Here is an 11,516-nt window from a genome sequence, read left to right on the forward strand (position 1 = left end):
AAGATAAGGGACTCCTTTTAAATGAGCTGTTGACCAGTTCTGAGACTACTGAATCAGGCAGCCGCACCTAGCCTTCGGGTTAGAAAGCAAGGGCTTGATTTGGGAACCTCGTGAACCAACAGACCTCCTTAGTTTATGACTTTGTGAAACAATAAAGTTTTTTAAATTGAACATCCAGGTCTAAGCCTGTGCTTAATTCAGTCCTTATATAATCGACACGAACTCACACAATGAATACTCCGTATAACTGTGTTATGGATCAGATATTATTTATTTATCTTTAAAAATATTTTGTAGTCATATAATATATCTCAGGGCTAGTGTATTACGTAATGAGGACATTTGTATCATTATTTCATAATGGTTATCAATTCCAATAGCAATTAAGAAAAATAACTGATCCTCAAAGCCCCCCTCTGCCCTCGCCCCCCCTCCCCGGTGTGGAAGGGAATTAAGTATCCCAGTTTTTTCAGCTGCTGATGAAAATGAAATAGAGTCTGACTAACTTGCCTAATGCTGCAAAAAGAGCTACAGCTGTGTTTCGAATTCAGTAGTATCTGCTTGTACCACTGGACAATAATGCCTGTCTTTTGTGAAAGGTCATGTTTTATAATGCCATCATATGAAATAAATATTTTAGGAGGTGCTTTTTCAGCCATGAAGAAAAACATTACTGAAATAGGAAAATTAAAAAAAAGTGTATGAAACAGCTTAATTTGCTAATTTTGATTGTTTCATCTGTATTTCTAAATCCAACAGTATATGTGAAAACTGATATTAACCACTCACCTTTCTGCTTTATGCTATGAATGATTGTCTTTCCCTGTTCATCCATGGTCATTAGAAATGTAGTAACACATTCATTTTCACCTTGTATAGCACAGGGAATGGATTTATCCTTTGAGAACTCTATGGAAATCAAGTGCATCAACATGTAATAACAACAAAACACAATGGGTTAATCTGTGCCATGGTGTTTTTAACATGCAGAAGAGTGTTAGGGAAGAGCAAAAGTACCTTGCAAATTTTCACTAGATTAATAACTTTTTATACCACTCTAAATTGCTTTTCTTTTCATTTCTGATTTTCCAATTACATTTCAGAAGAGCAGGTCCAGGTGCTGTCAATCTGTACTGACCATCAAGTGCACCTATCAGTCTGGTTTAGTGTGAATTTCAGTGAACTGGAAATACTTCCAAGACACTTACCTTCAGCTGTCTAGGGAATATAATAGTCCTGATTATAAGACAAAGTAAACAGTATGTTCTCTTTGATTTAGAGCTACTGGTAGCATGTGTAGATTACATTTCAGGAGTAGTTATTCACATATCAAACAGATACTGATACCATTAAAAGGACTGCCATTTATTCTTTCCACAATGCTGTCCTTAGAGTTTAGCATGGCATTTATTGTCACAACAGTAAATATAAATTAATAAGAAAAAACTAAAGTTGTGGGATCACTGTAATGTGATTCAGTGGAAAGAAGATAAAAAGTAATCCAAGATGACAGTCTACCCATTTTTACTTGTCCCTCCGTTTAATGTATTTCTGCAAGAAAACTTAATCAATTTTTTTTAAACTTTTCCCAAGCTGGGAACCTTTCATGCTGAGTTCATTCAAGAGGCAGTGGAGAAAAAACCCAGCTGTGGCAGACAATAAAAAGAAGCAAGTTGATTGGAATATGAGACTGTATACCAATGCCATGATTTTAAGTCTAACATGATATAATAGCTTTATATAAAGAAAATATTTTGCTTTATAGAAATCCCTACAATTACCTCTATAGGTGAAGGTCTGTCATTCCTTCTGTTACAATCCACAGGTTAAAGAGATATATACTATAGCTGTAATTGGCTTTACTTTTAATATATTTCAGAGAGACTAAATAAGCTTTATTAGTTTTTAGAAAAACAAGGAAAGCCAGAAATTTTTCAAATGAAATGTTATTGGCATTTAAGGTCACTCCATACTCAGAAACTCACATGAATTTGCTGAACCAGGGACTGCTAAAGAGTTCATCACATGGATTAATTGTACTGAAAAGCCCCAAACCTCTCAAACCTGCCTATCAAAACAAATTAAAGAAAATACATGCATAAGCAATAAACTGGGGACAACAACTGAATTTTAAAGGATACATTTTATATGTATCATTTTTACCTGAATCCAAGGCAACTTCAAATTTAAGATGACCTCCTAATAGTTAGATTCTATACATGGAAAACTACAAATTTGTGAAACTTTTCCATGTATGGAATCTAATTATTGGAAGATAGTTTTAAATTTGTCTCCCCAAAGCAGCAGCAGGGGGCAAGAGGACAGATCCCTGGTTCTGCTCCTACCCCCACATTTGCTCTTTTGTCTGCTCTCCCTGCCCCTTGCCTGTGCATGCCTCCCTACTTTCTTTTCCCCGCCTCCACTTGCCCCAGAGCCTACAACTCTGGCACTTGCATGCCACACCCTGCCCCTTGTCCCTCCGATGCCTGTGCTACGTCTGCTGCCTTCCCCCTTCTGCCGCCTATTTATTTGGTATTTATGTATCTCAGACACTAGTACACAGCACAGTTGTACTTGGAATGGGCTGTCAATGCCCCCTAGATTGTTAGAAAAGGAATGTCACAGCAGAGTAAATGAAATTTACTTTAGAAATGTGTAAGGAAATTTACTGTAAGAAGCTTTTGGATTCTGTCCTTTTGGCCTGTCCTTTGTGTGATGAGATACAGTGTTATCCATCCAAGTAACATGCAGACAGACAAGTGTCACTTTGTTGTTGGTGGTGTTGTTTTACCTGAACACCAGCCTAATTCTATTGATTACAGCAGAGTTAAGAATTACATCAGAATAAAACTGGAGTCATTAGGCACATCTACATGAGACTGCCTAATTTAGCTGTACAGTAAAGTCTCAATATCTACATGTGTGGCCCTATTAGGCCACAGGAAACTAACTCTGCAGCAGGTTAGTACTTGTAAATACAAGTATTATCCTACGGCAGAGTTCTTTAGTGTGCAGCAATGCACACGTAGACACTGATGGGGCTGGCTGGGGCAAAAGGGTGCTTCAGTGCAGAGGCTGCCTGCCAGCTAGCCCCACACTAGAGCACCATCATGTCCCAGTTAGTAACTCTGTAGCCCCACCAGGCCCCTCTACCAGCTGGGGCTGCTCCAACCTGGCTCAACATGCTGTGATCCCAGGTGCACTTTCAAATGCAGTGCCCGGGAGCTATAAATTTTGGCACAATATGCACTGTAGTTTATTGCTCTGTGCTAATAGCATGTGTAGATGCACCAATTAGATAGTTAATCAAGCCCTAAGAATACACAAAACTCTGATCTCTTAGTGGGTTCTTGGATACAATGTAAGTTCCAAAAATATTTAGGCCACAACATTTATACATTTATCGCATCTTGTCTGTCTTTTCTGTAATAACACAAAACAAGATACATTTATCCTTTCCTCTTTCCTTCCAACAACAAACAAATGAACCAGTAAGTTATGCAATGGTAAAGTGTTAACTAAAAACCAAATACATATGAAGGACAAGAACAAAAAACAATGATTCCAGTTCACTTCCCTCTGAAGCATTTTTGTATGACACTGGGTAAAGCAGCATGCAAATTCATTTTAAATAACAGGACTGTAATGTTAGTTCCTGTGCTTTTTGTTGCAATGCATGAATGGGCATCACAGCTAAATACAAATTCAATGGGAGATGTCAACTTTAAAGGGAGAACCATCAACTTATATTTTGTTATTTACACTAAAGTGAAATTAAACCATTTTCTGAAAAGCTCCAAGGTTTTGTACACTGTTTTCTAAATACCCTGTATGGGACTTTAAAAATTGCTTTGTTATAACTTTCACAAAGCGTGAGGAGCATGCAGCGGGCGTGATGCTTTGTGTGTGTATAGGTGCATGGGTTTCTTAAAACAAATTAAGCAATTTCACTTCATGCATGCAGAACAGTAACATAAACAGTATCCTCCACAGTTGCTGCATTGTCTTTACACAGTACTGGAGTAGGGGCAAGAGTACAGAGGCAGCAACCTTCCTGCAGAGTAGTTCTAAATGCAACACTAACATGAAACTGGGAAGTGAAACTGATGACCAACATAGAAGTGAAACTGACTCTTCAGAGGGCATTGTCAAGCACACAATGCAGGCAAACTCCAGCAAAAAAAATCATTTTTTAATGCAGATTGTACAGTTAAGTACTCAAAATCAGGAAATGCCAAAAAGTTGCTTTACAAAGCAAATGGGATGCAGGGCTCCTAAGAGGAGAATAAAGATCCATTTTAGGAACTATATGAAGTGACCAAGCCTCCATAACTTCTTTACAGCTTATCAGATGTATTGGGACCAGGGCAGGATTTCACTGGAACCTTAGCCTCAGTCTATAGACTGCTATGTTATGCATGGACCATGCAGTCTTCTTCAGCTGTACACTTTGGACTTGACATTGACTTTAATAGGAATTGGATCTGATCCTTCAAGAGCCTAACAAAAACTCACATACAAAGCATAGGCTATATAGAGTTCTGGAAGGATGATTGCTTGTTTGATTCAAACAAAATTAATACATTTTTGTTGCAATAGTACCTTGATGGCTCAATCAAGATTTAGACTCTAGGTTTCTATGCACTATGAAAACATACCTAGGAGATCTCCCAAAATATCTTGTGATTTAAGTCCAGGAAAAAATAAACACAACAAAAGAAAGGTAACAGTTACAAAGTTACACACTCAAACCGGGCAGCTAATACACCATTTGAGCAATTCCATTACAGGGTTGGGTTTTTTTTGTTTTTGTTTTTAGATCATCTTTTATTTTAAAGCATAATTTCTAATCAATGCCAAGTATAGGCACTTTTATTGAGGGCTATTTGTATGCCAAAAATTTAAAAAAAAAGACCCACCACCTTCAGATACCTTGGATCAGGTATAAAGTAGGTGAAATATAGAGATGTCAAGTACATGGGAGGTCTGGTTTCTTTCAGGAAGAGGACTGTCACCTGAAATGTGTAAAACTTTCCACATGTCCATCATCTTAGCCCTGTCCCCCCAGGGAAAAATAAAAGTTGGTGCCTATGGTCAAATATACTTTTAAGCAACTTTTTTGTGATATTAGAATGTAACTAGCATGCAGGTTTCACTGCAACAGTTGTTATTGATAGGAACAAAATCTAAAGCTAAAATTGCTGAAGAAAGTTAGGACTTGAATAAAAACATAGGTACAGAATCAAGATAAGGCATTATCTCTCTCTTGTGTATACTATGTATGGAAGTAGATTAGGCAATGGGCAGTTCCCAGATCTCATTACTATTTATAATGTCACAAAGCACAGTACTCTTATGCATCCATGGTTACACAGATCTGCAATCCACTGACAACATTCTGAAAAATGGTACTAACAACACAGTGGAAAAAAGGGGTTGTAAAGTATACATTTCGAAAATGTTCATTCTACCCACATGCTTTTAAATAAATATTCAAACAAGGCTGTTACTCATTTGTCTGTTCAGTTTTGAGACGTTTGCTACAAAAATATACTTCTTGTGCTTTAGCATAAACACGAGAAACTTTTTGTCTTTATTAGTAGCAGTACCAGGCAAAGAATTTTTCCTAGCCTTCAAACAATAATTACTTTTTATGAAAGTCCTTCAACTTTATGAAGTTAAAATAATCAATAATTTAAATTAATTATTAAGTTGTGGACTAAAATCTTTTCCCCCACAAGAGAAATACTTAGAATTTTTGCACTTCATATTTGTAACAACTACCACCATTGTGCTCAGGCTGATGTCAGAAAGGCTGTAAATGTCACTGCATTGCTTCCATCTGTGAAGTTGTGGGCAAGTGGCCAGCAGATTAGTTCAATACCAAGATGTGGACACAGCATTCTGAATTGTTGCTCAAATTATTATATTTGCTTGATCAGAAGCTGAAGTCATGTCTATGATGTATGTACAGTACAGGTCATGTTGCCTGGCCTCAGAGTTACAATACATCTGAGTACTGGATTTGTTGCCATTGGAAATAGAGTAATTACATACTTTCCAAAGTACAGCAATGAGAAAAGATGCCCATCTGCTCTTATATGGTGATCCTATAAGGAAAAAGATAATCCTATTGACACAACAGTCCTGTTTAAAGTTACAATTCTTTGTCTACAAGGGTAATATTTTATTCAAGTCAATACTAGGAGTTCCTCTTGACTTCAGTGGGGTCCCTATATTGACAGTGGAGGGAAGAACCCTATTCAAATGCAGCAAGAAGAAAAACATCTGAACTGTGCACTAATGCACTAATGCAATTTGTCTGTTGAACTTCCCATTGCAATCATCAGAGTTCTCAATGGTTAATCTTTTTGTAAGATAATAGAAACTATACTGAGCTTCACAGAATGGGCATGATTTTACACTTAGATGTTTGAGTCAGGATATTGCTGTCATTGGGGTAGTATTTGTGTACAGAAGGCCAGAACTTAGTGAACTGGTTAGGAAACTAGTTGTATACTAATGGGTTAGTTAAGCTGGAGGGATATAATTGTTCTGATTGATATTGACAAAGATGTTTTTTGGTCCCTAATTACAAAACAGAAGAGGATTTGATACTCTCAATGTGGATTGTCATTCATTGGGTCAAGCCCAATGATTACCACCCATCAGAGGGAAAAATTGCAACTGTTTTCAAATCCCATGTGTATTTTTACATAAAATTATCACAATTAGGATTGCCACTAATAAGTAAAATATAATAAGTGTACAAACCTTCTGCAGTACTGACAGTTGCATCAACCAATTTACATTTTTCACTACATTCTCCTTGTAACTGTTCATCAGAAGCCAAATAACATTCAACGCAGATCCTTTGAAAAATAATTCAAGTACTCATCAATCTCTGTCTGCCACAAAGCACTTGCATATAAAAGAGAATATGCCTGCTGTCGACATTTTAAAAAGGAATTAACAAAAGGTCCTGTGCTATAGATACAGTAGTTCTCAGAAATGTGATAGGTATTGCCACAAAACAACCCTGAATTAAGGCCTCTTTCTCTAAGCTCTTGTTAGCTACCAGACAGAACCTGAGGCAGCATTATTCATGTGTGTCAGCTCAAAACATGGGGTTACTCATACATAATGTTCATTTTCCAAGATAAAGTTTCTGAATGAAGTATACACTAAATACCATTCAGAAGAATACCTACTAAATGGACTAATATTTGATATTGCCTTAATTCAGAGGAGGCCAAGGCACTTAATATAAATCTTTCTTTGTTGAAAATCTGTTGAATAATGTATTATATTTACCAAGAGACTAAAAACCTTGCTCAGGTATCTTAATAGATGTCTCTAGAATATGATTCACTACTCTCAGGAGCTAATAATATAAACACTAATTAAGCAAAAGCAACTTATTGGAAAAGCAACTTCAAAATATATTATTGACTTTATTTAATTGTAGAAAGACCAGAATCTTATTTAAAAATAAACTGAGGGTCTGGTCCAACTCCTTCTGAAGTTGATGAAAAGCCACTCTGATTCAATGGGAGTTGGAGCAGGTCCAGAGTCTCCTACTGAAAAGAGAAAAGAACATACAGTTTGCACATGAAAATTGTTACCACCGGCTATATTTAAACAATTCTGGGTTTAAAGCATCAACTCATTTAGGAGCTAAGACTCTGAGAAGAACAGTCTTGTCAGACTGACAATAAAATAAAAAGAAACTGGCCATTACCGATTTGCATTGAATTACATCCCTCTAAGAGAATAATGCTGAGGCTTCTGAGGTTATCTTCACAAGATGGGGGTGACCTTATCTCTCTCAAGTAAATCACTGAATAGAGTGAATGAGCGGGTAATGGGATAGCCCCTATCAGATGTAGGTACATTCAGTATTGTTGATGTTCTTGTCATATTTGCCATGTTTCTCAAAGTACCACCCTCTTTCTCAGATGCCTGCCCACGGATCTCTGTCACCTCTGACCTGGTCTTTTGGCTCTCTTTCAGCTGCCCTAGCTAAGTTTTACCAAGTCTCCACCTCTCTCTCTTGGCTTTTCCAGCCATGTGTTTCATTTACTGTGACAGTGACAGAGAAAGGGAAAAGAGGAAAATGTCTGACAAATGAGTGATATGGAATATTATATTATACAATGAAGAAACTAACTCAATGTCCATCATATACCTAAATAATATATTAGTCTGTTGAATTGGTCAATGTATCAACAGCAGCAGTATAATACACTGCATAATGTACTTATATTCAAGGGCTGTGTTTATTCAATTAATATAAGCTCCCAATACTGAAGACTGTGCAAGATACATTAATCTGCTTGGATTTGATTCAATTGCTATGCAGCTCCACAGGGCAAATTTAGCAGTGACATAAATGGTGGTGGGAGAAGTTACATAATGTGGACCAAATTTTCCTCTCAGTAATTGTGGCGCAAATTGAGAATAGGGCAATGGACTTTCAAAGCAGAATGGAAGAGAAGCTGGCCTCAGTCAATGGAAACCAATATAGGTGGAAGAGTAATTAGATCTTTAACTTGCTTTCACGGAGCACTCAGGGAATGTGCAACATGAATGTAACTCAGCATTCTGTGGACCAGTTCAATTTCTGGCCTATGCATGTAGTTTTACCTATTTTCATCACAGCTGAATTTAGCCCTGAAAGGCTTTGAGATAGTACAGACAAGAATGTGTATGCTCAGGCGCATGGGGCTGATCTGTGTGCTAGATCAGGCTCGCAGACCAGCCCCAGGCACTGGAATCAGAGCAAAAGTCTGGTCTAGTGTGGGCATGTCATGCAGCACACACCCCAGAGCAGCCCTGCTTTGTTGCCTGCAGTGCATGTTGGCCCTGGTCCAGGGCTTGTGTGTAGAGCTGGCATGCAGCATGCTATACGAGGTGTCCATGCTGGACTGGCTCTGGTGCATGAGGCTGGTCTGTGAGTCCAATCCAGACCAACTCTGTAACCAGTGTGCAAGAGCACTGCACACAGCAATGTCCAGCAGGGCATCACACACAGCCCCCTGTGCTGCTTTGCAATGCACACACTCAGTTCAGCCCTGTGCTTGTAGCACATGCCAGCCCTGGTTCAGGGCATGCACTCTAGGTGGGGCCAGCATGGGGAGCATGCTGCATGTGGCATCTGTGCCAGCCCTGCCTTGCATGTTTGCTCCAGCATTCAGGGGTTGTCTGTGGGGCCAATCCAGACCAGCCACAGCCAGTGAACACGGCCAGTCCAGTGCAGGCTCTGCATTTGACACACATCCTGAACTGGCCTTCTGTGTTGTGTGCAGTGCCTGTGGCACCAGGTCCAGCCCTGAATGCTGCATGTAATGCACAGGGCTGGGGCCGGTGCTTGCTGCATGTGGCATGCAGGGTTGGTCTGAGATCCATGGGCCAGAACTGTCCCATGGGCTGTATCTTTGATAACCCTTGTTTGGAGACCATGATTCACTTTACATTCATTTTAGTTGCTTTCCATGATGTACCTTTGTCTGCTACCTTAATATGCAGGCTAGGTGTTTTTTACATGCTCACAGAATGTTACACTGCTTTACTGCATTCAGTTCATGATCAACTTATGTTTGAGGCATAGATTACACCACTGTTTATGTCCCCACTGAACTGGCTGGAATACTTCCACTGAAGATGCACCTGTTTCAGTCAAAGTGCATTTAGCAGAATTTGGAATATTAATTACTGCACATCTGTGACTCTGGAGTAGGATCTCAGAGTAGAAGTTGGCTCTAAGGGTTCATGGACAGAAGTGAATTAACACAAGTTGCAAATGTTATTCTGTCATTCTGTTCCATGAACTCAGTGGGATTCGACATCATTTCAGAGTACTACTCAGCTTTTTTTAAAAACAGAAGCAGAAGTGAAATTGTGACATTGTATCCTGACAGCTGAGCCTCGGGTATTTTCTCTAAGACACAGTGTGAAATCTCCAGGAGCTAAGAAACATTTAATTTTTCTACATTATGATTAAACCACATGGGAGAAGCAGAAAAGACATCAGGTTTTTGTATTGGGACCCAATAACAGTGGGAAGAGCACTCCTGGGATTTCTGAACAAAGTAAAAAACACAAACATGGTAAAACCAGTACATTACCGTTTGGAACTGCAAAGGTCACCACACATAGGACACTTGTCACATGTGTTACCAGAGGCCCCAGGATGTGTGCAAACACATGTTCCACAACTACATTCACCTCTTCCACTGCACAGAATACCATCCTCAGAAACACAGGAGTCAGTGTTAGTTGTGCAGTTACAGTATTCACCAGTCCATCCACTGTGGCATCTACATTCACCACAGTCACAGTCACCATTGCCTGGAAAAATAAATTATTATTTTCCAAAATCAATTTTATAATTTAAAACAGAAAAAGGAGTGATTACAAAGATTCTATTTAATAGCTTTTTCACTCCTATTAGCCCACATCCCATTAAAAAAAAACTCTTTTAAGTGTAAAGTAAAAAATAAAGGCTGCTAATACATGTACTGAGGGGTGGGAGGTGTTTTAATTAAACTGGTTCTTGGAGAGCCACTCTAATTAAAACACCTCACTATCATGTGTATTAAGCCCCCATGGGTTTAAAAATGGCTGCAGGATGCTTTATCTAAACCTCATTCAATGAGGTTTAGATAAAGTGCCCTAGCAGCCATTTTTAAACCCTTGAGGTAAGTCCAGATGAGCGCGCACGTGCCCTTTACAGCATGTGTGGGAACAAGAAGCATGTGTGGGAACAAAACCACATTCCACACACTGCAAATTTGCAGCACGGGGGCAATATTAGTCAAAAAATACCATGCAGGGCAGGCAGCATGTCAGCCACAAGGAGCTGGACCTGGGCTCCATGCAGGTAAGCTGGGAGTGGAGGGGGCTGGAGGAGGGGCTAGGGGACCGTGGGGGCCCCCTGCCAGCCCCATTCCCTGCCCGCTCCCTGAGCCCCTGGGTTGCTGCCCTGCCTGGCCCCATGCCCCACCAGCCCCCTCCCAAACCCACCTGATTGCTGCCCCACCCAGTCCCACACTCACTAGCAGTAGCAGCTGCCTACAGGGTCACGGGGCCCTTCTGGCACAACCCCGCCCTGCACAGCACAGGGCAGCCGTGGGCAGTGGGGACTGGCTCTGGCAACCTAGCACCCACACTGCCACTGCCCCATTGTGCAGGTGTGGCTGAGGTTGGCAGGGCAACACATGGCTCCATGCGCTGTCAGGCAGCTGGGGACACACAGGCTGAGTGGTGCTGAGCTCTGGGTGACAGCTGCAGCAGCCCCAGCTGCCTGACAGTGCACGGAGCTCCACAGTGCCCTGACAACCCCAGTCACACCTGTGCAATGGGGCATTGGCAGTGAGGGTGCCAGGCAGCTGGGACAGGTCCCCACTACTGCCTGCTGCCCCATGCTGTGCAGAGGGGCTCTGCCAGACCCCAGTGACCCCTATAGCCACTGCTACTGCTGGTGAGTGCAGGGCTTTTTTTTTTTTTTTTTTTTA

General features: G+C 40.3%; 1 protein-coding gene across 2 annotated transcripts in view; it reads right to left on the reverse strand.

Annotated features, from left to right (window-relative positions):
* The window catches only part of ITGB6 (integrin subunit beta 6), a 107,682-nt gene that overhangs the window by 22,139 nt on the left and 74,027 nt on the right, over nucleotides 1–11,516 (reverse strand). For both annotated transcript variants that reach the window (XM_019522693.1, XM_019522692.1), the window contains 3 exons: nucleotides 10,128–10,350; nucleotides 6,775–6,872; nucleotides 790–909 (listed from right to left, as the gene is read on the reverse strand). In XM_019522693.1, the coding sequence (XP_019378238.1) occupies nucleotides 790–909; nucleotides 6,775–6,872; nucleotides 10,128–10,350 (441 nt within the window). The remainder of the gene's footprint in view (nucleotides 1–789; nucleotides 910–6,774; nucleotides 6,873–10,127; nucleotides 10,351–11,516) is intronic.

Source organism: Gavialis gangeticus, unplaced genomic scaffold (genome assembly GCF_001723915.1).
Source record: "Gavialis gangeticus isolate Ggan-Ray unplaced genomic scaffold, GavGan_comp1, whole genome shotgun sequence".
NCBI classification, from domain to species: Eukaryota; Metazoa; Chordata; order Crocodylia; family Gavialidae; genus Gavialis; species Gavialis gangeticus.